Genomic DNA, 27,319 nt, shown 5'->3' on the forward strand with positions numbered 1-27,319 from the left:
AACACTATGAAGCAAATGTAGAGTCTGGGCATGCCCTGGCCCAATCCATGAGCTGAGTGCATGATGCTGAGCAGCAGTATTACAATGTTAGTTGCCAATGCAGCTCAAAGTTTGGAAGCATCCTGTACATGGATTGGACATGTGATGAGCATTGCTATGGGCTGGTACATGTTAGATGCCAATGTCCTTGGACATGAGGCATGTGTGGAAGGTATTCAAGGAGCATGCTCTGAGATGTTGCCCAGTGTCCAACGTTGAGGTCCTTTGGAGCAAGCAATGACTTGAAGGTGCGTCAGGTACCTGCATTTATGTCCATGTCAAGGTTCTTGATGGCTAGTTTGTTTGAGGCATTTGGTAAGATTGGAAGCTGAATAGTAATGAGGCATTTAAAAAGCAGCACTCTCCATTAATTGGCAACACATCACTGTCTAGCAAGAACTTTGCCTCATTGTTTGTCAAATGCATATCCAATATGTCGACTCTCCTCTGCGGATGTTGCCTGACCTGCTGTGCTTTTCCAGTGCCACACTTTTTGACTCTGACTGCCCAGCATCTGCAGTCCTCACTTTCTCCTAAATGCACAAAAGATGTAGTGAGATGCTGTCATGTCAAGATAGGTCTTGATGGACTGCTTGTTTGATTCTGCCACAAAGTTTGCAGTCGTCTATGTTGCTCAGACCCTAATAAGATTCTATCAAGTTGGCATCTCTGCTACTTTCTATCTGGTTAGAATGCAGCATAAGTACCAGAGAAGCAATGAGGAGCGACAGTTGTTGGGATTGTACAGTAGGCCAGGCCTTGGAGTACATATCCAGAGTAAGGAAATTAATATTTCATTTAGGGTGGTGTTCAAGGTACAGGAGATGGAAAATATCACAGATGGACATGCAGGTTGGTATTCCATGTAAATAATTTCTTGTGATATTAGCAGCATTTCATTTTGTAGTTCAGCCATGTCCTCTGCTTCCACAAGATCTCTTCTAGTCCTTCATTTACTTATCCGTTGACTACTTTAATTCTATTTATGTTGGTAAAGTTAGTACCTTACTAATCTATTTTTGTAATATTTGTGGGGCCTTTTTTGTTGTTTCCTTTTTCAGTTCTCTCTCTTATGAACCTGTCGGTTATAGTAAGCCTCTGATTTTTTGATTCATTTGAATCTAGGATTTCAGTTATCTAGTGAACTCTAGTTTTGCGTACAAGTTAACTCCTATGTGTCACATTGCTGATTTTAAAGTTTTAGTAAGCAATCTTTGATTCCAGTTTACTGAACAATATAGCTGTTCTCCCTTTTTAGAGATTACTGACAGTAGTGGTTTAATGAGGGGAGGGATTGAAAAGGAGGGACTTGCATGACAACCCCAGCCAGTACAGGAATTAAATCTGCGCTGTTCACCTCAGTCTGTATTGCACACTAGGATGGTTTTGGTTAGCTTTGTTGGCTGAATGGCTGGTTTATGATGCAGAGTGATGCCAACAGTGTGGGTTCAGTTCTCAAACTGACTGAAGTTACTGTGGTCCATGGCAATTTTACCCTTTACTTGGGTTTAAACAAATGGCAGATTAGGTTGGCTATCAAATGTAAGTCTTTAACCATACTGAAAAGCAAAACCTGTTCAGGTAATGTTAAATTTACATGCCTGCTGATGGTAGTTTATAAACAAGTTCATCCTCTGTGGCAGACTCAATAACTTGATATCTCAATCAGGTAGCTCTGGAGTTTTGTTATACCTGACTAGCTATTGTGACTCACTCATCAGAGAATGTGGATGGGTACAGCTGTCACTAACAACAAGAATTCTTCTTATTTAACTCCAGATAATCCTGCATACCAAAATTTGAAAGGTAAGCAGTCTTGACCAAACAAAGAGCAGAAAATGGCTCTGGTAAATTGTGCAGCTCTATCTGTTAACTCCAGGTGTACTGGAAGGGGTGGGGGTAGTGCGGAGGAAGAGCTATCTTTAATTAATTCCCTTCCAACCTGCATCTGAACTTTCTGGCTTTGTGTAAGTGGGTTCTTACCCCAAGGGGAGAATCTGAGTGATTCATGGGACGTTGAATTTCATAGTGAAAAGGGATCTTTTAAATAGGTAGTTGGCTGCTAAACAGTCTACTTTTGAGTACTGTTATGAATAAATGGATGTTTTCAAGAAAGTATAAAGGAATAAGACTGTAAGAAACGTTTTGATATTTCTTTAAAGTTAATGATTGAACATTGGAAAATAGTTAATCATTTGTGCTCTATATGCATTGCAAAACAGAAAATATTGAGTTTTCAGATAAGGTTATTAGAAATAGAAGCAGGAATAGATCACTGAACATTCTCCACCAATCAGTAAGACAATGATGGATTTTCTACCTCAATTCTACTTTCTCACCCAGTCCTGATTTTCCTTTGCAGCCACAAATCTATCAGATTTTTAAAATTTACTCAACAGTTGAGCCTCTACAATTTTCTGGATAGAAAATTTCAAAGATTCGTGGCCTTTTTAGTGATGAAACTTACCCCTATCTCAGTCCTAAATGTCTGATCCTCCTATCCTGAGACTGTGGGCCACTTATTCTGGACTCCCTAGCTCGAGAAATCATTACTTTATCCATTGTCATGTGTTTTCCAATCTATTTTAACTGAATTGCCCTTCATACCTACATAATTTGTTGTGTTTGCATTTAAGACCCTAGTTTTGGACTAAATCACTCCAACTGAATATAACATGTTTATATCAAACTAGGTGCGAAAACAGTATGTTCTCTCTAAACAAAATGCAAATGTAGGTGTGAGGGTACCTTATCTAATAAGTGACAAACAAAAAGATATGTTTGTCAAGTATTTTAGTATTTTGCTTATGCAATGATTTAACTTACAAACATATCAATTAGAAGGATGCTATTGGCCCTTCCAGGCTTCTCTGCCATTCGTTAAGGTCATGGCAAGTTAGTGTTCTGAATTCCTGTTTATTCTTGATATCCACTGATTCTTGTTAAGCATGAAATCAATCTACCTTCACCAATTAAACATTTTCAACATTCTGCCCTCTAAGACAGAGTGTTCAGAAGTTGCACAGCCTCTGAAAGAAAAAAAGCCTCTCGTCTCAGTCTTAAACAGGTGACCCAAATTTTAAGTTGTACCATTTATTTCTGATCTCACCCACAAGAGGATAGAGAAGCCCACATCTGGAGAAGACATCCAGGATCTCATAAACTTCAAGAAAAACACTTCTCACTCTTTTAAACTCTGGTGAAAACAAGCCGAATCGCTCCAGTTTTTCACCTACGACAACCTGTTTATTCCAGGTAGCAATCGAGAAAACGTCCTCTGAACCACCTCCAATGCATTTACATCCATCCTTAAAGAGACCAAAGCTGCACACAGTATTTAAGGTGGGGTCTTGGCTGTGTAATTGTACTGCAGATGCTGGGAACCTGAGATAAATAAACAAGAAATGCTGGAAATGCTTTGAATAGAAGGTCCACAACCTGAAACAGTATCACTTCTCTTTATAGATGCTGCATGTCCTCATGAGTACTCCCAGCATTTTCTGTTTCTCATGTTCAACTGTATACTGTTCAACTGAAGGTGCAAGTATGGTATATGAAAAGAAATCTATATAAGAAGAAATTTAGTTTTGTATTGCCACAAGAATGGATCCTCTGTTGGGTCTAATCATGGTCATTTAACTTTCTGAAGGATATTGTTTATCTGTTAAATAATCCAATTAAAAGAAGTTAAAATTCTTTTTATTGGATGCAAGGTGATTTTTGGGAGCAAAGAACATTTTGTTTTTAAGTAATGAAGACACAAAGGAACTCATTATGCGGCTATGCGAAGTATTTGCGCAAGCGAGGCTCATTAATTAATAACTAAATAATTATAGTTAATAACAAAACCTAAATTTGTGGTGTAGATTGCTTGCTGGTTCACTTGTGCCATTCAAAATTAATGTTGATCAATTTCTGCTTTAACAATGTATAGAAAAATAAGTTTTTAAAGAAGGATATTAAATGGAAAAATATTCATGTTGCACTCAAACTAGATTTTTCCATTACTTTTTAATATTGCTTTCAATTAAAACAAACCTGAGAGGTAAACTTATTACTTACATTGATTTTATTTCTTTACAGTTGCTCAGCTAAGAGGGTTCTAGGCATAATTAAAGGCTTTCTGCCCATACTGAATTGGTTGCCCAAGTACAGATTGAAGGAATGGTTGCCTGGTGATCTTATTTCTGGAGTGAGCACTGGTTTGGTGGCAACATTACAAGGTAAATGTCTTTCCAGGATACTACATATATTCATTTGACTTTTAAAAAATATTTCTTTTTAGCTTTGATTAGAATCTTTTGAAATAATAATCCCCATCTGCTCTATGCGGCTATAGTTCCAGCAATCAGGTTTTTCCCTATTTGACTGAAGGTGGTGAAGAATTTTAGTTCTCACTGAATAAGATGCACTAATAATTTTAAACTAGTGAAGTAGATCACATTTCTGTTGAGTATTTTCTATATTTGAACTTGGATTTTGTTCCATTCTGGACAGGGTTAAATGCACCAAATAGTTGTTATTCTTGATCTATTATTGAAAATGGAATGAAATTCATTTTTCTCCCCTAATAATGACATTACAGGTCTATAATTTGCGACTAATCAAGAAATCTGACATAAGATGTCTTTAGTCATGATGAATGGAATGCTTATTTTTGTTTAGGCCAACAGCTTGTCAGGGTACACTTTGAGCTAATAGAACTAAGATTGTCATCTTACTTTTAAGTTACTGTGGCCCCAAAAAAGTAGCATCAAGTCCATTCTCATCAACCAGCTAGTACATTGTGCTTTTTCTCTTTACTTAATGGCTTGAGGGTAATAGCTAGACCTTGGTTTTCAATTTAAAACTGTCCTGACAGTACATTGATTGTGGTCTCAATGATGGATTTGATTTAATTTATTGTAGTCACATGTACCTAAGTACTGAAATGTTTTGCTAGCAATGCAAGCAGATCATAGTAAACAAGGACAAACAGATCATAGGGTGCTTAAACAGAGTGTGGCATACACATTACACTGCACAGGAGGTAACAAAGCAAGATCAACATTATTTGGAGTTAAACGTCCATTCATCAGTCTACTAAAGTCAGGGAAGAACTGTTCTTGAACCTGTTGGTGCATGTGTTCAAGCTGCTTTATCTTCTGCCTGATTGAAGAGGTTGTAGGAGAGCACTACTGTGGTGGGAGAGGTCTTTGATGTTGATGGCCATTCTGTACAGTGAGAATTGTAAATGGAGTCTGTGGATGGAAGGTCATACCATGCTGTTAAGCACCCAGATAGTATGCTTTCTATGGTGCATCTGTAAAAGTTGGTGAGGGTCACATGCATTACATAGAATTATAGAATCCCAGCAGTGTGGAAACAGGCCCTTCAACCCAACTGACCCTCCGAAGAGTATCCCACCCAAACTCATTTCCCATTACAGAGGAACCTTGATTATCCGAATATCAGATTATCCGAATACAGTATCAGATTATCCGAAGGAGATCTCGAGGTCCCGATAGAAACATCTCACCAGAGGTATTTCCAACACTGATCATATCTTTTGTTTGCAGTGATTAAAAATGAACTCGGCTGACTGAAAGGCTACCGAGAACAGTCCTGGACATCGATGGGAGCCCAGCCACTGTCTCCAAATGACTGATCGCCTGCTCTCACACTCTCGCTCACACTCGCTCTCGCTCTCTCTCATTCGCTCTCTCTCACTCTCACTCTCTTCCCCCAACCCCCACCCAACACTTTCCCTGGAGTTCTACACAGGCATGTACCATGAACCCCCCCCCCCCTTCCAGAATTTCCTCATTGAATTCAAGGCCAATAAATGACTGAAATGAGTTCACATTCAGGGACATTATTTTGTGTTCGAATAGTTTATTGTACAATATTATGATTGAAATAGCCTTTACCTATGAAATGTCTGGTCCAATAAAGTTACACAATTTTAATGTAGGACAATATTATTACAGGAGATGTTGAGTACAGGCAACATGCTTTGCCCTGGTGCAGATAATGGGTTAGTTTTTACTCCGTATAAACTACTCCTGAGCAACCATCTGTTAATCTAGCTAACTACATTTGCAAAACCTTGATCTGATCTATTATGTGAATTCTCTGAAAGTGAATGATATTTGTAGTCCTAAGAGAAGTCCAATTAAACCAGTAACGTTTGAGAAATAGCCCAACGGTATCTTTCCCCTTTACTTTTTTTCTGATCCTGTCCTTCCTTTCAATCTCACCTTTTATGTTTCAATATATCCTCGAATGTTCTTCTTTTGACTTCTGACCCTCCCTAACCCCACCCTAATGATGATTCCCAGTAAAGGCCTCGACCTTGACCCCTTACACCCACTTCGGGAAAATTTTGAGCTTGACGCAGTGCAAAACTTCTTCCTTCCTCTCTGATTTAACTTCATTCACTGGAAGTCTGTTCACCACCATTGCCATTCCTCCTCCCTGCAGAAATTGTGTCCCATTTGGACCCCATTCCCTGCCCTCAATCACATCATTTGGAGTTGCTGTACTGGCATACCCACTGTGTCAGCTTGTTCTTGCCCAGGGAACTTGTCTTTCTATCTAAACACTTTTTGTCCCTCAATCCATATCTCCACATCTGTGAATTGCACAATGCCCTTGTCACTTTTAACCAGTGGCTTTCTGTTTCCTGACCTAACTACCTTTTCAACATGGACATCCGGTACCTGTTCTCAATCTCCAATCAGGAAAATCTGCAGGCCTTCTATTCTTTAACAGAAGTCTAACCATAATCTATCCACTTTGAACAGCTTCACCTTTTGACTCTTTATCTCATTTTTTCCGAATAAATGTTGCTATGGAAAATTTTATGGGTCCTAGCTTTGCTTTCAATTACATGGAATGTTCTTTATTCCATTTCTAAAATAATCTTTTTTTTGATTACTTTTCCAGTACATCAGTAAAGTTTCCTGCTTTCACCCTGAACTGACCATTCTTCACAAATTTCTCTCCCACTTTCCAACCCTTCCTTACCTTCATGTTGTTCACTTCTCAATCTTCATCTCTGTTTCAATTCTCCTGTGTTCTTTCCTCATTCCTCCCCTTTCTCTGGGACTGGTTTAAAAGCTATTGCATCTCTAACTGTTGCCAGTGAACAAAGAAAGTCATCAACCTGAAATGTTCACTCTGTTCCTCTTTCCACAGCTGCTGCATGACTGAGTCAATCCAGCAGTTTTGCTTTGATTAAATAGTGGCAAATGGAAAAACTAGATGTGCATACTATAATATTACTACTTATGCAGAAGGCTTTTGGTTCCAAGATACATTAGGTAAAGACAGAATACATAGTTTCAGGTGGATTCAGCTGGCATAGTAACTTTGCAAAAACTGGCCTATTAGCATGGGAATCAGATTGGCCATTTCTGTGATCCTTGGTCATAAACAATTCACTTTGATTTTTTTTTTGTTGGTTGTACCAGCAACTATAATTTCTTGAGGGAATGAGTTATAAGACCAATGCTAAACCTCTGCTGTGAAATAGCCATAAAAACAAATGAGACATATGTATTGGCTTAAATTTTGCCTGTTTTACCAATTTTGGGAGTGAGATTTTGTTGTAAGAAATCTTTATCGTCCTCCATGACAAACTTATTAACTGGTCCAGTCTGAAGTGTGGTGAAATTGCAGTGGACCTCAAACAACATATCAAAGAAATGAATCTTAGATCAAATTAATTTGCTTTTTGCATTGAGATTATAATAGCCTTGCATATTTAAGATGATGAAAGCTAGAATTATACCAAGTATTTCTATTTTAGGTCTGGCATTTGCTCTGTTGGCCGAAGTCCCGGTGGGTTATGGTCTCTACTCAGCATTTTTCCCCATTCTGCCATATTTTTTCTTGGGAACTTCAAAACATTTAGCTGTTGGTGAGGACATTTTGTTTGAATCTCTGAATTGTGGTTTTATTTTTGATTTATGGGTTTAGAATTGTTAAAGTGTAAATAAAAATGTGTTTCCTACATTTGCTGATTTGATAAGTTAGTAATCAAAGCTCTGTTAATGAGTGTATGTGATGTAAAGCTGGTATTTTATAGGTGTTGTCGATGCCTTCAGTTTTAACTGTACTTTGAGATAAAACTTCAACTAAACAACTGCTAAATTAGCAGAGGCTTTTTGATTTTTTGGAATCAGATAAAACTCGGGTCAGTTTTAAACTCAAACATGGATAGAATGAATCTTGGGGAGGCAGTAGCCTATTAGGATTATTGCTAGGCTATTAATCAAGGGACCTGGTCATCTTCTGGGAAATGGGTTCAAATCATGCCATGAATTCAATAGAAAAATCTGTAATTTAATGGAATGACCATGGTACCATAGCTGATTTTGGTTTGGGGGAGGGGTGTGGGGGAGGGAATTGGGTGGGTTGGAGGTGAGGGGGATGATGGGGAGGGAGGGAACGCATCTGGTTCACTAGTGCCTTTAGGGAAGGAAATTGCAGTCCTCACCTAGTCTGGCCTACAAATGATTCTAAACCACAACAACGTGGTTGACTCTTAACTGCCCTCTGGGCAATTAGGTTAGGCAAAAAATATTGGTCTAGCCAGCCACATCACATCCTGTCAATGAATAAACAACACCTACATTTATATTACTTATCAGTGGTAGTGAAAGCACATATGACAAATATTATTGATTAGATCAACACATTTCCTTTACAAGAATGCAAATCTATAATGTTAACATTAGGATGATACTCCATTATGAAGGCCCAAATACTTAGTCTAGGTTCGTACGTGAAGAACGATCATGTGGATATGCTATATGTTGGGACCAGGCATGTATGAAATCCTGTTCCAAAATTAGTTTGCAGCTTCAGCAGGGAAGAGAGTTGTAAATTATATAGGGAAGAGAGTTGTAAATTATAGGTACATTACTGTTTGAAAGTTCCCATTGTATTATAATGTATAATGAATGAGTTCTATTGCTTTCTTAGATATATTTATTTGCTTGACTTTGCATAGGACCTTTTCCAATTACCAGTTTGATGATAGGGTCTTTGATTCTATCAATGACCCCTGATGAAAATTTCCTGATTTCAAGTAACATGACAGATGCTAATGCTACAGTTGTGGACACAGTTGCCAGAGATGGCCAGAGAGTTATAATTGCATCTTCAGTCACTGTTCTTGCTGGCATTATTCAGGTAATGTATATGCATATATTTTAATTGTCCTAATGTTTCTCTTCCTCAATCAAAATCCAAAGGGGTCTGGCCAGAGAAGATGGGGAAAATTGATTCCTATTGGCAGAAGAATTGAGAACCAGAGGATACTGATTTTGAGGTGATGGACAAATGAGGACAAAATGTTTTCGGCACAGTGTGTAGTTAGGAATGGGAATTCACCACCTGAGAGTGTAGGAAAGAGTGATTCAATCACAGCTTTCAAAAGGGTATTAGCCGATGAGAGTTTGTGTATCTGTATGTTAGTCTGACTAGCTGAGTTTCTTTTCAGAGAGCTGGCATTGACACCATGGGCTGAATGACCACCAGTTATGCTTTATTCATATACCATTTTAAATAATGTTATAACAGCTGTTTCCTTCACGTTTTAGCTTGTGCTTGGAATTCTGCAAGTTGGTTTCATTGTTCGATACCTGTCCGTTCCATTGGTGGGAGGATTTACGACAGCTGCTGCATTTCACGTTTTTGTATCTCAACTGAAAATATGTTTAAGCGTCCCAACAAACAGTTACATTGGTGTTCTTTCTGTCATCTATGTAAGTATTATCTTGTGCTTGTTCAAGAACAAATAATGTTCAAAACAACTTCATTTAAAGTCACTAAGACTAAATAACAATGAAATTGTGGCTAAATTTAGTTCTAGTATGTAGGAATTGAAAGATAAAAATTGCTGTTTTTAATTAAACTGCTCAAATTTAAATCCTAATCCTTATCTGTAACAGGTTTTCAATAAAAACATCAATGTTAGATTTAGGTAATTGGATCTAATTAGCAGTCAAATAATCCTCAAACCATAAAAAGACATACAAAGCTTTAATGAGACATTACCAAATGAGGGTGAAATAACTCCACATAGGCCGTTATCCCATCGCCAAGTCAACTTTCATTTACACATGCATTGTACTTGACACTGATCCAGCTCCTTCAAAGCCAGCTCGGAGTGAACAGAACCTCTGACATTCCTGTTTGCCTGTCAGCCAGGGCTCCCTGATTGATTGGACCAGGTTAACAGTCCCATTTAGGGAACCCATATTCTGTGTTGAGGTTGTGATGGCCCTTTTGTTTCTCCTATCATCAGCATCTGTTTTAGTTTTGCCAGGACCGAATCGTTTTGCACCCACTGTCTGATATTGTCAGTGCTGACCGGGGGGTGTCCAGAAAATTTAAAACTAAAACTGACTCTTCCAGTGGCAGTACCATGGGTGGTGTATCTGCCCATCGGAGGCAACTCAAGGCATTCACATTTGCTACTTGGCCTTCCGGATGGTGTGAGCTGGATTGGGAGTCCCACATGGTGTACTGCATGTCCTGCACCCTGGCACCGGGCATCTCTGACTGACTTGAAAGGATATTGGACCTGGAGCAAGAGAATCCAGTTGTTGTGGTCCACATTGGCACAAACAATGTAGGTAAGGCTAGGAAAGAGGACCTATTTGGGGAGTATCAAGCACTAGGAAGGAAATTGAAGAACAGGTCCTCAAGGGTCATAATCTCTGGATTACTGCCCGAGCCACGTGTAATTGGCATAGGGGTAAGAAAATTAGGGAAGTAAACATATGGCTAAGAGTTTGGTGTGGGAAAGAGGGGTTCCATTTCATGGACCATTGGCATCAGTTTTGGAAGTGGGGCGATCTGTACCGATGGGACAGTCTCCACCTGAACCAACCTGGAACGAGTGTTCTGGGAAAAAGGATAAATAGAGTGGTCAGTAGGACTTTAAACTTGTGAGTTGGGGAAAGGGAAAGCAACAGGGAGTATGGAGTCAAGTAGAAAAATAAGCAGCAGGTTAGAATTTGTGCAGGGTTTAAGTTCAAGGCAGACTAGGAATGAAGCAAAAAGGAAGGATAACTTAGGATATATTACTAGAGGTGATGGAAACCATGAGGATAAGAAAATTAACATTAAGGTGCTTTACCTGAATGCTCGTAGTATTCGTAACAAAGTAGATGAATTAATAGCACAAATCATCGTGAATGATGATGATATGGTAGGCATCACAGAGACATGGTTGCAGAGGGTTCAGGACTGGCAGTGACACATCCAAGGATTTACAACTTATTGAAAAGACTGGGAGGTGGGCAGAAGGAGTGGGGTTGCCTTGTTAGTTAAGAATGAAATTAATTCTATGACACTGAATGACATAGGGTCAGATGATGTGGAATCTGTGTGGGTGGAGTTGAGGAACCACAAAGGCAAAAAACAAAGCCATAATGAGAGTTATGTACAGTCCTCCTAACAGTGGTCAGGACCAGGAAATAGATAGGGCATGTCAGAAAGGTAAGGTCATGGTGATCATGGTGGATTTGACTGCGTGAATAATGTTGCTGGTGGATCCAAAGAAAGGGAATTCATGGAATGCTTACAGGATGGCTTTTTGGAACAGCATGTGATAGAACCCATAAGGGAGCAGGCTATTCTGGATTTAGTGCTAGTTAACGAGCCAGACTTTATAAAAGTTCTTAAAGTAAGGGAACACTAGGAGTCAGCGATCATAACATGGTTGAAAGAGAGAAGGTAAATCAGATGTAAAGGTGTTACAGTTAAATAAGAGTAATTACAGATGCATGAGATAGGAACTGACGAAAATCTACTGGAAGCAGAGCCTAGTGGGGAAGACAGTAGAGCAACAGTGGCAGGAGTTTCTGGGTGTAATTGAGGACAAAATACAGAGGTTCATCCCAAAGAAAAGAAAGATTATCTGGGAGCGCGGCAACAAAGAAGTCAGGAAATGTATCATAGAAAAAGAGAGAGTGTATAAAGTGGCCAAGAGCACTGGGAAATCAGAAGATTGGGAAGACTACAAAAACGAACAGAGGATAACAAAGAGAGAAATAAGGAAGGAGAGGATCAAATATGAAGGTAAGCCAGTCAGTAATATTAGAAATGACAGTAATAGTTTCTTTCAATACATAAGAAACAAACGAGAGGCAAAAGTAGAAATTGAGCCGCTCCAAACTGATGCAGGAAGGCAGGATGGGAGATAAAGAAATAGCTGAAGAACTTAATAAATACCTTGTGTCAGTCTTTACAGTGGAAGACTTGTGGGCGGCATGGTGGCACAGTGGATAGCACTGCTGCCTCACAGCGGCAGAGACCGGGTTCAATTCCCGCCACATTCTCCCTGCGTGGGTTTCCTCCGGCTGCTCCGGCTTCCTCCCACAGTCCAAAAATGTGCAAGTTAGGTGAATCAGCCATGCTAAATTCCACCTAGTGTTAGGTGAAGGGGTAAATGTAGGGGAACGGGTCTGGGTGGATTGCTCTTCGGAGGGTCATTGTGGACTTGTTGGGCCGAAGGGCCTGTTTCCACACTCTAAGTAATCTAATCTAAGGAGTAATATCCCAACAATTAAGGAGAGTCAAGGGGTAGAATTGAGTATGGTAGCCATTACAAAAGAGGAAGTGCTAGAAAAGTTAAAAGGTCTAAAAATTGATAAATCTGGCCAGGATGGGCTACATCCTAGAGTTCTGAGGGAGGTGGCTGAAGTAGAGGAGGTGTTGGTTGTAATCTTTCAAAAATCACCAGAGTCAGGGAAAGTCCCAGATGATTGGAAAATCACTGTTGTAACCCCCTTGTTCAAGAAAGGATCAAGACAAAAGATGGAAAATTAGAGGCTGATTAGTCTAACCTCAGTTGTAGGTACAATTCTAGAATCCATCATTAAAGATGAGATTCCTAAATTCTTGGAAGTACAGGGTCGGATTAGAACAAGTCAGCATGGATTTAATAAGGGGAGGTTATGTCTGGTAAACCTGTTAGAATTCTTTGAAGAGATAACAAGTAGGTTTGACCAGGGAAACCCAGTGGATGTTGTCTACCTTGACTTGCAAAAAGCCTTTGATAAGGCTGCTAAGTAAGGTAAGGGCCCATGGTGTTCGAGGTGAGCTACTGGCATGGATTGAGGATTGGCTGTCTGACAGAAGGCAGAGAGTTGGGATAAAAGGTTCTTTTTCATATTGGCAGCTGGTGACAAGTGGTGTACTGCAGGGTTCAGTGTTGGAGCCGCAGCCATTCACTTTATATATTAATGAGCTGGATGAAGGGACAGGGGGCATTCTGGTGAAGTTCGCCAATGATATGAAGTTAGGCAGACAGGCAGGTAGTTCTGAGGAGGTGGAGAGGCTGTGGAAAGATTTAGACAGTTTAGGAGAGTGGTACAACAAATGGCGGCTGAAATTCCATGTGAGCAAATGTGAGGTCTTGCACTTTAATAAAAAAGAACACAGGTATGGCCTATTTTCTAAACGGTGAGAAAATTCATGAAGCCAAAGTACAAAGGGATTTGGGAGTGCTAGTCCAGGATTCTCTCAAGGTTGACTTGCAGGTTGAGTCTGTGGTTAACAAAGCAAATGTAATGTTGTCCTTTACCTCGAGAGGGTTGGAATGTAAAAGCGATATGCTGCTGAGACTTTATAAAGCTCTGGTTAGACCCCATTTAGAATACTGTGTCCTATTTTGGGCCCCACACCTCAGGCAGAACATACTGGCACTGGAGCGTGTCCAGTAGAGATTCTCACGGATGAATCCTAGAATGGTAGGCCTAACATACGATGAATGGCTGAGGATCCTGGGATTGTATTCATTAGAGTTTAGAAACTTGAGGGGAGATCTAATAGAAACTTACAAAATAATGCATGAAAGTATGGACACTGGGAAAATGTTCCTGTTAGGCAGGGATACCAGGACACAGCCTTGGAATTAGAGGAGGTCAACTTAGAATGGAAATGAGATATTTCTTCAGCCAGAAAGTGGTGGGCCTGTGGAATCCATTGCCATGGAGTGCAGTGGAGGCCAGGACATTAAATGTCTTCAAGGCAGAGATTGATAAGTTCTTAATCTCGCAAGGAATTAAGGGATACTGGGAGAGTGCAGGTAAATGGAATTGAAATGCCCATCAGCTATGATTGAATGGCGGAGTGGACTCAATGGACCGAATGGCCCAACTTCCATTTCTATTTCTTATGGTCTTATGCTGTTCCAACTTGTAATTGTATGCATTTAAAGTGAGAACCCACTGTTGAATTTGACCTGAACTTGTCAGTGGCATGGTTTTGTCCTCTTCAGGTAGCCATAGCAGGGGTTTGTTACTATTACTGTTACTATTACAGGTTTACATCTATAAATGTATTGGTCGAACTTCCTTCTCTATCTGAGTGTTTTTACACTCTGTATCAACCAAAAGTGTGGGAAGCATATGTTCCTCTCCATTGGGCCATCTGTGAGCCAACACTACCCTGCTATCATGCGGGGAGGCATCAGTTGTCAGCACTAGATCTCGCTTGGGATCATAATGTGCCAACACCTTAGATGATAGCTGCTCCTTCACTTCCCTAAAGGCTATGTCTAGGCCATGAGACCATTTCCAAGTCTGACCCTTTCTCAATAGCAAATGTAAGGTTGACAGGATGGAGGCCAAGTTACATGTGAACCTCCGTAATAATTCATCAGCCCAGGAAAGACCTAAGCTCCAGTACAGACGTGAGAGCCAGCGCAACTTTAACCCTCATTTTATCTTCCAATGGATATAACCTGTTCTTGTTGACTCTGTGTAGCCCAAGTAGGTCATTGGGGTGCCTGGAACATACATGTTTCCCTTCTAAGGTGTATAACCACCTTGGAGAAACATCAAAGGTCTATGTCCAAGCTCTCTAAGTGCTCCTTATTGGTCTTCCCTATTATTAGCAAATCATCCAGATAAGTGGCAATTGGGTAGACCTTGTAAAATATTCTCCATCATCTGCTGAAAAATAGCATAGGCTGATGACACCCCAAATGGCAATCTCATTTATTGATACAAACCCATATGAGTATTAATTATAGCATAACTCGGGGAATCCTCATCTAATGCACTGAGTACCTGCACTTAGACACACATGCACATAACAAGGCTTCTGTAGTGCTGAAAATAAGTATAACTGTTGTATAGCGGTAGAATGGGGGGGAAAAGTCCCCACAAAGGTGGGCTGACTCATCAGATGTCACATTTGGTATGATTGGTGCTGCCCATTCCACAAACCATTTGGGCAGGAGGGTAGAGAACTGCACTGGCTTGATGATTCCTATGCTTTCCAGCCTTCTGATTTCTGCCTGTACTTTTGCCTGTAAGGTAAATGGCACACGTCAGGCCTTGGAAAATCGTGGATTGCTTCCTGGTCATCATGCAAGGTGGTCTTGGCTCCTTCCTGAAACCCCTCTCTTTCCCCCCCCCACCGAGTATTTAATTAGGGCTTCACTCAGGCAACCATTTTCTAACAAAAATGTTGAGCCAATCTAGGTGAATCTTTCTCAGCCAATTTTGCTCCATCAGGCCTGGGCACAAACCTTTTTACGACAATCAGTGGTAACTGAACGAACTACTTCTCATGAGACCAGAACCGAAATGGTACCTTTAACCTGTATAGGTTCCCCAGTATAGGTTCTGAGTCTAGCCAAGCTCAAGTACAGAGCAAATTCTGCTAAAGATGGGTTCTGCAATCACTGATGCAGCCCGCGCCAGTTTCAACCTCTTTTAAAACCTGGTGACCATTTAATCAGCGGTTTTATTTGATTGGTTCTGACTTGGATGTTGCTAAGCAATTTAACTTTTCAAGCCAGATATAGGTGGGCTTTCCAGACAGTGTGCTCACCTGGATACCAGCCTATGAGTTCTCTTACTCAATTCTGGCCTAGTGGGACTCTCTCTTGCTGTCTCGAGTCAGCATATTGGCAGCAATTACAATGGTTTGCCAGCCCAGATCCTGAAAAAGATGTTAACTGTTTGGCCAAGGGTTGGCTTTGTCTTGGGGCTTAGCTATGAGCTGACTTAGAGTCCCTCTGTTCATATATCCTGAGTGAGGCTCTGCAATTGCCTTCACTCGAGTGGTGTTTCCCCCAAGCTCAGCTGGATTGGTGAAGGTGACCTCTTCCAATGGCATACATTGGAACTGATATGCTCCAATTGCTGAATTTTCTAATGAAAAAGTCAGTTGTCGTACCTGTTGGAAATCTAGTCGGGCTTCAGCTAGTTAGCGCTTTTGCGTGGTTATATCATTAATCCCACATACCAAATGGTCTCTCAACATCTCATTAAGTGTTTGCTAAAGTCACTTGTCTTTGCCAGTCATCTTAACCTCAAAGATCCCAGCATGGATTTCCCGGGTCCTTGAACTGCCAAGTAAAACTGATAGCATCTCCGAATTGGAGGAGGCTTGAGGTCGTAGTTCTCCTTAACTAAATCTGTCAACTCTTGAAAGGTTTTAGTGTCCGGTGCCTCAGGAAATGTTAAGCTCCGAATAACCAAAGAAGTTGCAGGTCCACAAGCTGTCAGGAAAATTACTTGTCGCTTTTCATTTGCCCCAGTGGTAAAAAAATGCACTCTTTCCACATACTGGGCCCAGTTCTCAATAGGATCAAATGACTCCAGCTTCCCAAATAACAGCAAGATGCCAGAAATGTTTACCAAACTCGAAGACAACTGTTGCGAGCGAATTTCTTCAGAAGGGTATTTTATCTCTCACTAGCCCTGAAATAATTCCACAGAGGTCAGTATCCTGTCACCAAGTCACCCTTTATTTACACATTCGTAGTACTTGACACGAGTCCTGCTTCCTCAGAGCCAGCTCTGAACAAACAGAACCTCTGACACGCCTGTTTATCTGTCAGCCAAGGCTCCCTGATTGTACCAGGTTAATAGCCCCAATCGGGGAACTCCTATTCTATGAAGGCCACCTGGCTGACCTCATTGCAATCATTACAGAGGCAAAGGCAAATTTTTAAGGCACAACGACCATAAAACCAGCAACTGTTTGGAGGGATATGGGTTGGGTGCTGGCAGGTGGGATTAGATTGGGTTGGGATATCTGGTCGGCATGGATGGGTTGGACCGAAGGGTCTGTTTCCATGCTGTACATCTCTATGACTTGTTCTATAAAGAAGCTTCCAATAAACCATTCTCTTTCTATGAATGTCAAAAAGAATATAACTTTTATGTATGGACAAATGATGGAAAACTGGTCCAGAGCAGCAAATTGAATTATTTTTCAGCATGAAGACTTGATAATACTGGTCATGGGTAGACAAGAATGCATTGCATTTCTTTCGTACAATGAAAATTGATAGCATAATTTCACTGTTTAATTTTTGTGCATTGAGAAAACATGATTGGTAGGGGGGGTGACAGTACCAGAGCGATAATGTCACAGGACTTGTAATCTAAGATAATGTTCAAGGGACATCAGTAAAAATCCTATTATGGTAAATGGTAAGATCTAAATTTGCTTAGTATATCTGAATTCAAGTCTTGCTCTGCAATTAATTCAATTTTGTTCTGTCTAACCATTTCCAGGCATTAAGTCCATCATGATAAAGTTTAATGGTTAGTAGTTCCTCACCGATACCAAACTCTCATTAATCATGCATTACTATTAATGCTGACTACAAACCAGGCTGTCTGACTGTGGAGAACTTCATATCCAAACCTGATCTGTCATTACCTGGTCCCCATTTATCAAACAAATTGCATATCTTCTCTAATTTATGACTCATTAACTATTTGGAAGTGCAGACATTTTAGACATATCTGGTGTCAATTTGGGCACAAAAGATTTCCCAAATAGAAAATAAATAATCAGATTACCTGAAATGCTCACATGACATTTGTTATGGGTGGAAACCGGTTCGGGGCAGGGATAGTAGTTAATCGTCTTGGTCCAGATATTGTGGTGTGAGGTTAACTTGATCGAATAGCTGCACTTATTCTGCCTGATATTCTGCCGTGTTTGTATGTTTTTGATCAAAGTGTTTAGGAATATTCCTGTACTTCAGACTTTTTTTACCAAAGTGCAATGGAATCTTGTATGACTTGCTGAGCAAGTAATTAGGGTGTAGGTTTAACATCTAGAAAAGAACACTTCCAACATACAGGACATCCTCATTACTGTGGTAAATATACATATTCAAGTCTGTGACATGGTCAGAATCCATGACTTTCTGTTTGAGAAAGAGAGAATGTTGCCAGCTGAATTAGCATGCATATTTATGAAAATCTAATTCATATCCCTTTCTCTAACTCTGCTATAAGTATCAAACTGCTTTTCTGGCCAAGATTCTGCATATGTTATAATTTCTGCTTTTAAATTTATTTTGTAGACGCTTATTGACATATTCCGGAATATTCGACAAACCAATATTGCAGACTTCATTGCTGGCTTGATTACCTTTGTCGTGGTTGTAATTGTAAAAGAAATCAACACTCGTTACAAAGAGAAGATTAAAGTGCCTATTCCTATTGAAGTGATTGTGGTAAGTAAATTAAATCAATCGTGAAATCAAAGAGGTAGTTTCAATCAACCCCTTAGGTAAGGGTGGAATATCTGCATTTTTCTGGCTTTTGATCTTTTTATACACGCTGATACCAGATTTCATAGCAACAGACAGCTGCTTGGTACTCCACCAATGTGCCTGTTATTTGCAGAAGTGTCAACATTGAATGCCCAACAATAGAAGGGTTAATCTGATCACCTAATACTGTTGTCACATGATGTTCACCCTGGGGCAGTTGGAATGAGTGTCCTATTTTTTACTCCCTCTAATCCTAGGGACTGTCACATCTGTTCTGTTCCCCACCTGCTGCTCTAATAAATTCATTAAGACCTTATGATCCAATTTGGCTTGTGAAATGTTTTGGCTTGTTACCTCTCAGTGCCAGGAGAAGTTAGTGTCTATTTTCTGAACAATTTTGTTACAAGATTTGAATTCAATTACTTACGACTACACAGTTCACTGGTGTTCTGACCAACCCTATTTGTTTGTTCATAACCAGATTCCGCTGTACAGCTAAGTAGGAAACATTCATAAAGTTGCATTTTATTTTTTTAAACTTTTTTTGGCAAAAACGTCGTTTCCAATGTTTAAGCAAGGCTTACACAGACAGAAATGATTTGCTTACCCAAGCCGGGAAAAAATAAAGCAGTCGTTTGCATGGATGCAGAACCTATTACAACCTCAAAACTAAAAGTACTCAATAGATAACTTTGGAACTTATTATAAATTTGGAAATGTAGTAACCCTTTTGAACAGCTTGGAATCATAAACAGCAAGAAGATGATGGCTAGATAATTTGGTTATTTATTGGGAAAGTAATATTGAATAGGAGGGAGAGCGTCCCTATTCTTCAAATAAGTACTAGAGCCTTTTTCATGAAGAGCCAAGATGACCAAATGAGGCTTGTACTCAACGTCATCATCACAGGGTAGTATCACTGACAGCACAGTATTCTTTCAGTATAGCATGGGAACATCAACATTACTTTGTACGTTCAAGAATGTAGAATGCTTCTTGAACACCCATTGGTCTGACCTCATTCAAAGGTGTGACTGTGGAGCAAGATTGACATTTTCATGTTGGTTGCCTTAATTCAAGTCATAGTTGCTGGAGTCTGCACAATTCAAACTTTGGCCTTGAGGTGTTACTTCCACAGTTGGGGCTGCCCCTTACAGCAGTTAAATAAGTTACACAGGACCTGATATTTCCCACCGAGATGTTAGAATTGAGCTTTAGAATTTTAATGCCGAGTGTCAATTCAGGTCCAAACCATCCATGAGAAAAACTAAGACTGCTTTCTTTTTTATTTACCTATTTTCTTAATTCCCCTGTTCAGAGATTATTATAACACACCTCTGGAGGAGGTGGGATTTAAACCCGGGTTTCTCAGTTCAGGGATAAGGGACACTACCTCTGCACCATAAGAGGACCCCTTTAAGACAGCTTTCTTTGTATGTGGTGGTAATTAACAAATCATGTTTGTTAACAACCTAATGTTCTACACACCCAGTCACCTGTCTATTTACCCTGTGTATCTCAAGCCAATTAGTTAAGCTATTGATCCAAAATCACCTGTTTAACCAGTTGCTATATTAACATCAAGGAAGGGCACATCGTTTTAGTTCTTGCTAACTTTAGCTTAAAAGACGACAGAACTGGATTCTTGGGAGTCATGAAGAAATGCATAGCTCAGAAACTTGAGCACTCTTGACTGTGAATCATCAGTTACAATTGGATTTTTGTGCAGAGGGAATGATAAACATTTTAACTGTAGTGTCAAAACCTCCTCTGACATTTTGTCAGATTGCTACTGTAACCCTAAGGTCAGCCCAATGAAATTTGTTTGGGAAAACGACTGGTCCTAGTTATTGCTGGTTACGGTTTCTGCAACAAAATCCACTCATTAAGCCAGTTGTATAGTCAGGGCATGACATCCCAAAAACTGGGAATCCTGTTTCCCTGTCGATAAGTAACTGATGTAAAATAGGAGACTGTTATGCAGGTCAGAGGATGTGTAGGAGGGAGGGAATGCTTCAAGATGGAAAAGTAGCCTGGGACCCCGAATACAGGAATTTTTTTAAATTGCAGAATTGACCATATATATATCGGGAGAGGCAGGTGACTGTCTTTCATGTGGCTACAGTTGTGCAGGTGACCACTGCCCTTCTGCTAATCAAATATCTACCCAGTGATAACCCAGTAATGAGTCAGCACTGGTAGGGAAACCAATCTTGGTATAATTACCATGAGCAATGTTTTTCAGCAAGATGCATGTTTATCATGAAACTGACATGAAGAGCCAAGGCCATTTTGAAAAAAAATCAAATAATGGCCACGGATTCTGCTGTTGCCTGGTGCAAAGGTGATCTTAGGTCTCTGCAGGTGGATGGTGAAACCATGGAGCCAATTCTTAACTGCCACTGAAGGGCCTGTCACTGGGATCACTATCTAATAAAGGATGGCAGGCTGCCAACTCAGTTAGACGCTATGTAGCTTTGGAAGCAACACTGCTAATGGTGGCTGCTGTAATGGCTGCAAGGGAAACCAGATCATCTGTCTATTGAGGGGCATCGCGTTTACACGAAAAACCTCTCTTATGTGCCATGCTTGGCTTTTGGAGGGATTGAACTCTCCAGTAGCTCTGCTTTCTCAACCTTGACTTTTTTCAGTTATTTCTCTCCACTCAGAGCAGCTGATGGTTCTCTGAGACATTCGTGACTTTCAAGCCTCTTGGGGCCAAGAGAACAGACATTGTGCAGTGGTTCCTCTGTAGCTTATACAGTCTACAGAAAGAAAGGTCCCCTGGGAATATGCCACTGTTCACTACACGGCAGAAGGTAGTTCCAGAGCCAAAATAAATATTTGCAAGGTCACAAAATAATCCTCCTGTAAGCTTACTAGTTAAATTACAATTAACTAACTGTCTATCTCTGGTCAGTAGCCAGCTGTACTGTTGTCGTTCCTGCCTGTGGTAATATTCTAGGTCAGTGAGAGTACATTGGGCTCTCCTCCTGGTGCCTTCCACCATGTCACTTTATCATCCTCCTGATTCCCATCCTGTCTCGAGGTGACTGGTAAAGTACGACCCTAGGAATTGAGATCTTGATCTAGCATAGGTTAAAGTTAGAACATGATTGGTGAACATACTGGGAGAAGTCACAATATATAAACCTGGTTGATTTTTGAACATGTATGTTTGCTTGTTCCAGACTATTATAGCTACAGGCATCTCCTATGGTGCTAACTTGAAACAGAAGTACAATGCTGGAATTATTAACAACATTCCAACAGGGTAAGAAGATTACATTTGAATATCGGATCCTTTTTTAAAATGTCGCAATTTTTGGATTGCAGTTTAAATTTGCTGTTTGTATTCTTTATTGCTAATGAGAGAGCTTTTGTCAGATTGAGTACAGAAGTGTTTGAATATTTTTTCATTTTGCTCTTGTGAACAGATTTTTACCACCAGTATCCCCAGATGTGAGCATCTTTGGTGAAGTGGGTGCATCAGCTTTTTCCATTGCTATAGTAGGATATGCTGTGGCTGTTTCAGTTGCTAAAGTATTTGGCACCAAACATGACTATCCCATTGATGGGAACCAGGTAAGAGAAAATTGGATGTAGTGTCACTTTGCTTTTGGTGCCTCAGTTATTGTTAGGGAGACTCTGTGGTGCAGTGGGTAATATCCCTGCCTCTGAGCCAGCAGCTGTGGGTTTGATAATACTCCGTGTCTAACCATGGAATGTGCATTCACAATGTGGCCATAAAACATGATTATTCACCTGTGAATCCTCCCAATATACCTATTGAAGGTAGTGAGAGTGGGAAGCAATCCTGCCTAGTCATCCATGGTGTGGTTTGGTGCTGCTCACACTATGGCCTCTGCTGACCTGTTCCAGGGAGGATTAGCCATGGAAACAGCAAACAAAGTGTGGCGTCACAAGATACAAGGAAAGCTCTGAGTTATATTTGAAATTAAAATAGCTGTAGCTTGCATTGCTAACATGTAATCTGTCGTTAGTAAGCAAGATTCTGCTGTTTTTTGTATTTGGGTGCTTGTTCTTAAAGCTTGAGCTTCACCGACGTATCCATCTTTCTCTTTTTATTTTTGAGTAAAGTTTAGTAATCAAAATTTGATTTCTATTATAATTGTTGTTAATTCTTACATTACTGGAGTTGGATGGAATATGAAACAATGTCCTGCCTGACAAAGTTTGGAAGTCAACATTGTTCCATTCAGTAGTTTGAGAGCTACCTGTCACATTAAGACAAGTAACTCCTGCTATATTGCGATATTCAGTAAAACTTAGCAAGAGTTTGAAACAAGGCCAACTGTTAGGGATGTTGTTTATCCTGTCTGTTTACATATAGGTTGTGGAACAAGTGACATATCAGCTTCCTCATGTTGTTCTAGCCATTTATATTTTCAAATGAAAACATAGGCTTGAGTGACAATCATAAATTCATTTAGAGGACAGTGTTAGTTTTGAGATGAAACTATACATTTTGGTTTTGCAATAACCCAGCAGGGACTTAGTGAAAATGCCACAGGTGTATTAGTTGTTTTAGCTGAGAAATATTGATCTGTTAACATAACTTACAGTCATATTTTAAGGAGTTGTTATTTTGGGATTGTTCAAGTTAACATAAATTTTGGAGCCAGTTGTGCTTTTGAGACTAGGATGGAAGTGGCCCAAGAGCACTCCCAGTTCGCACTGTCTTTTGCTGAGACAATGATATTCAGTTTTCCAGACTTGGATCATTTGCAATACCTGGTTGTCACCTGGCAAGATCTTGTCCTGGAATCGCAAGTGAAATGACAATAGAAGCCTGTATCCACCCTCCTTGGTGCCAGCATTATTGTCTTGCAATTGCTCGCTGCAGTAACCACCTGGGGGGGAGGTACAAGTTAAACTACATGTGTTCATTTGTTTTGGGTTCCTTGCAGATTTTGCAAACCATAAGATGTCGGAGCGGAAGTTAGGCCACTCAGGGTGTCAGGTCTGCTCTGCCATTCCGTGTTTCATGACTAATCTGATAATCCTCAATTCATCTTTATCCTCACAATCCTTTATTCTTTGACTGATTTCCAACCTGCCATCTCAGCTTGAATTTAGTCAATGATCTAGCCTCAATAGCTATGTCTTTTTTTTTATTTTAAAGAAAAAAATTCGGATTGACTACCTTCTGAGAGGTGGAAAAAGATCCTCCCCTATCTTAAATGGATGACTCCTTTTAATCTGAGATTAATCCCTCTGGTCCTAGACATTTTCATAAAGGGAAGCAGCCTCTCTGCATTTACTTATCAAGCCCCTAAGAATCTTGTATTTCAATAAGGTATCCTTTCATTATTCTAAACTCCAGTGAGTACAAGTCCAACCTACTCAGCCTCTCCACAAAAGAAAATCCCTCCATACCCAGAATGAACCTTGTAAGGCTTGTTTGGATTGTCTCCAGTGCCAGTATATCTCCCCTTTTTTAGATAGGGGGACCAAAACAGTATTCAGTCGTCTGACTAGGATTTTGTATAGATTTAACAAGATCTTGTATTTCTGTCCTCCATTCCTTTCGAAGTAAAGGCCAAGAGTCATGGCCAAGGCCAAGAGAACATGGAAACATTCTATACACGCACCACCCTCTGTGTGAAAAGGTTGCCCCTCCTGGTCCCTTTTAAATCTTTCCCCCCTCACTTCAAACCTATGCTGTGTAGTTTTGGACTCCCCTACCCTAGGACAAGGAACATAGCCATTCTCTCTATCCAAGCCCCTCTCACGATTTTATAAATCTCTATAAGGTCACCCCTCAACCTCTGACGCTTCAGGGGGAAACAGCCCCGGCCTATTCAGCCATGGTTCAGCATTTATTGCCCAACTATAACTGGTGTTCAAAAGGTGGTGGTGAGGTGCTTTCTTAAACTGCTGCTATCATTTGGTGTAGATACAGCCACAATACCATTAGGAAGGGAATTCCAGTCCATTTGCCTTCCCTATTACCTACTGAATTTGGACATTTAGTTTTTTTGTGATTCATGAACAAGGATTCCCAATCCCTTTTATGCTGCAGTTTTCTGCTGAATTATTTTAAATAATATTCAGCTCTTCTATTCTTACTGCCAAAGCGCATATCCTCCCGTTTTCCCATGTTATGTTCTGTTGCTGAGTTTTTACCCATTTATTTAACTTATCTGCAATCCTCTGCAGACTCTGTGTCATCTTCATTATTTGCTTTCCCTTGTCACGTGCTAATTTGGCAATAATACATTTACTTCTGTCATACAAGTCATTAATATATGTTATAAATAATTTCACCCACCACTAGGCACTTCCTAGTTACAGGCAGATATCCTGCCTCCTTTTATGCCAATTCTGTTTGCTAATAGTTATCTAGTAAGGGGAGGCAATGGCCTAGTGGTATTATCACTATACTGTTGACTTAGGTAATATTCTGGGGACCCAGGTTCGAATCCTGCCACAGCAGATGAAGTAAGAGTCTAATGATGACTGTGAATCCATTTCCAATTATCGGAAAAACCCGCCTGGTTCACTAATGTTCTTTTAGGGAAGGAATCTGCCATCCTTGCCCAGCCTGGCATACATGTGACTCCAGACCCACAGTAATGTGGTTGATTCTTAGCTGCCCTCTCGGCATTAAATGCTGGCTTGGCCCTTATCCTGTGGATAATTTTTTTTAAAAATCTAATCCTCTCTCCATACCCAAGACCATGGGCTGTTTCTTGTGAAGTAGCATTACAGATGGCACTCTTTATTATACTCGTTTTGGAAATCCAAATATACTACAGACGAACCTCCATTATCCGGAAGATCACAACGTCCCAATGCTTGGCTAAACTGGGTTACCCAGCATTTGATTATGTGACAAAATACTCCCCACCCATCTCGTTTGGATAACCAAGGCTCCTCTGTATATCTGCTATTTCTTCTTTGTCCATTCTGCTTATTACCTCCTCGACCCTCCAGTCTCTGGAGCATCTTGGCAGAGATTTGACCTGCAGTATTGTTGAGTACACCTCCAATTTTGGAAATCTTTTTTATTGACAGTATCTTCCAAGTAAAGCAGTCCACCTTATTTATGCAGTTATTATTTTCTTTCTTCCTGTTGGTCCAAAACGTATGTGTTTTCTCATGGATCTCATGAAAGGATATACCAGGTATAACAACAGAGATTAGAATCTGTCCATACCTCCTTGAGTGCTACAGATGTGAAAGTGACTGAGTTAAAGAATTATTTTTAAATATTCCAAATTGAATATAACTGAACAGTAAATTGACAATCTACATTCATAGAAGAAAAATCTGCTTAATTGAACTCAAAATGTCACTGAGTTGTATCAAAGTAGCAAATTATATGATAGTTCACTTGCTGTTAACAATCATTTGCATGGGTATTTATACAATTGTGCAATCTTCCAGGAATTCATTGCTCTCGGAATTTCGAATATTTTTGGTGGCTGTTTCTCAAGCTTTTTGGCAGGCACTGCTCTGTCCCGTACAGCAGTACAGGAAAGCACTGGCGGCAAAACTCAGGTAAAGAATGAACAAAGATTACATGTGTGTTTATGCTCAGTCACCAAATCTCATGGCCATGTTGTGTCACTCTTGCAACTCAGTGACTTGTTAGGCCAGTTCACCACATGATGGAATAAATAAAGAACAAACGTAGCAAACACAAGAAGCTTTACAGAAGCCATTTGATAATAAACCATATTCTACACCTGTTAGCAAAATTGAATGGCATGAAATTAAAGGAGTATCGGGAGCATGGGTATGAAATTGGTTGAGGAAGTAGTGTAAAGAGGAGTGGCAGTTGCTTGGATGTAAACAATATTCATAGTGATGTAATAAATTAAATACTGTATTCAAAGCCCATAGACTCCCACAGCTACCTTGACTACATTTCTTCACACACTACCTACTGAAAAAGACTCCATTCCCTTCTTCCAGGTTCTCGATCTGTTCTGGCGATGCCTTCCAAATTAGCACTTTGTTTCCTTGACCTGGATTCCCAACCGCTACGGATGACGTAGCCTCCATTGTGCCTGGTCTGATTTTTGCACACTTCTGCTCTCATCCTTCCCCTTTCTCCCTGGATAGCTTTCCCTTTGTCCAACCTTCTACCCCCAACAACTGTTTGAATTGATGAAACAGCATCCACTGTTTTGCCAGCTCCAGCATGAAACCTCTTCCTCCAGCCCTTCCTTTCAGCATTCCTACAGGCTGTTCCTTCTGTGATACCCTGAGTCACTCTTAATGGTCCATGCCTTCCCTGTGACATTTTTCTGTGCAAGTGCTGGAAGCTTAGCACCTATTTTTTTTGCCTCTTCCTTTCCCACCATCTAAGGCCCCAAAGACTACATCCAGGTGATTTATTTGTACTGCTATCAATATGTGCATGACATGGTGGCCTTCTGCATTGAAGAGGCCAAATGTTGTTTCAGTGACTGCTTTGTGGCACTCAGTCTTTGCACAGGCAAGAGGAAGTGGGAGACATCATTTTAATTCTGCACCTTTCTCCCACTCTGACCTTTCTATCTATGCCTACATCACACCACCTCATCTTTGGTCTTGGCAATAGACCCAATTGAACAACCCCTACCAGCATCTTGTTCTCTTTTTTTCTTTATCCCCTCATTTTGATTCAGATGATTGCTTTTCAGCCTTGCAGAACCCATCTTTGTTTATTTGTTGTATCTGTTACTACACTTTTTGGCTTTTGTGTCATGAAATATTTAGTTGATCTCTCCC

General features: G+C 40.2%; 1 protein-coding gene across 6 annotated transcripts in view; it reads left to right on the forward strand.

Moving 5' to 3' along the window:
* Positions 1-27,319, forward strand: part of slc26a4 (solute carrier family 26 member 4) — a 65,825-nt gene that overhangs the window by 8,995 nt on the left and 29,511 nt on the right. For all 6 annotated transcript variants that reach the window (XM_072562516.1, XM_072562520.1, XM_072562519.1 and 3 more), the window contains 8 exons: positions 4,123-4,262; positions 7,832-7,942; positions 9,038-9,219; positions 9,630-9,794; positions 18,383-18,535; positions 21,766-21,848; positions 22,012-22,159; positions 25,988-26,101. In XM_072562516.1, the coding sequence (XP_072418617.1) occupies positions 4,123-4,262; positions 7,832-7,942; positions 9,038-9,219; positions 9,630-9,794; positions 18,383-18,535; positions 21,766-21,848; positions 22,012-22,159; positions 25,988-26,101 (1,096 nt within the window). The remainder of the gene's footprint in view (positions 1-4,122; positions 4,263-7,831; positions 7,943-9,037; positions 9,220-9,629; positions 9,795-18,382; positions 18,536-21,765; positions 21,849-22,011; positions 22,160-25,987; positions 26,102-27,319) is intronic.

This window comes from Chiloscyllium punctatum, chromosome 44 (genome assembly GCF_047496795.1).
Source record: "Chiloscyllium punctatum isolate Juve2018m chromosome 44, sChiPun1.3, whole genome shotgun sequence".
NCBI classification, from domain to species: domain Eukaryota; kingdom Metazoa; phylum Chordata; class Chondrichthyes; order Orectolobiformes; family Hemiscylliidae; genus Chiloscyllium; species Chiloscyllium punctatum.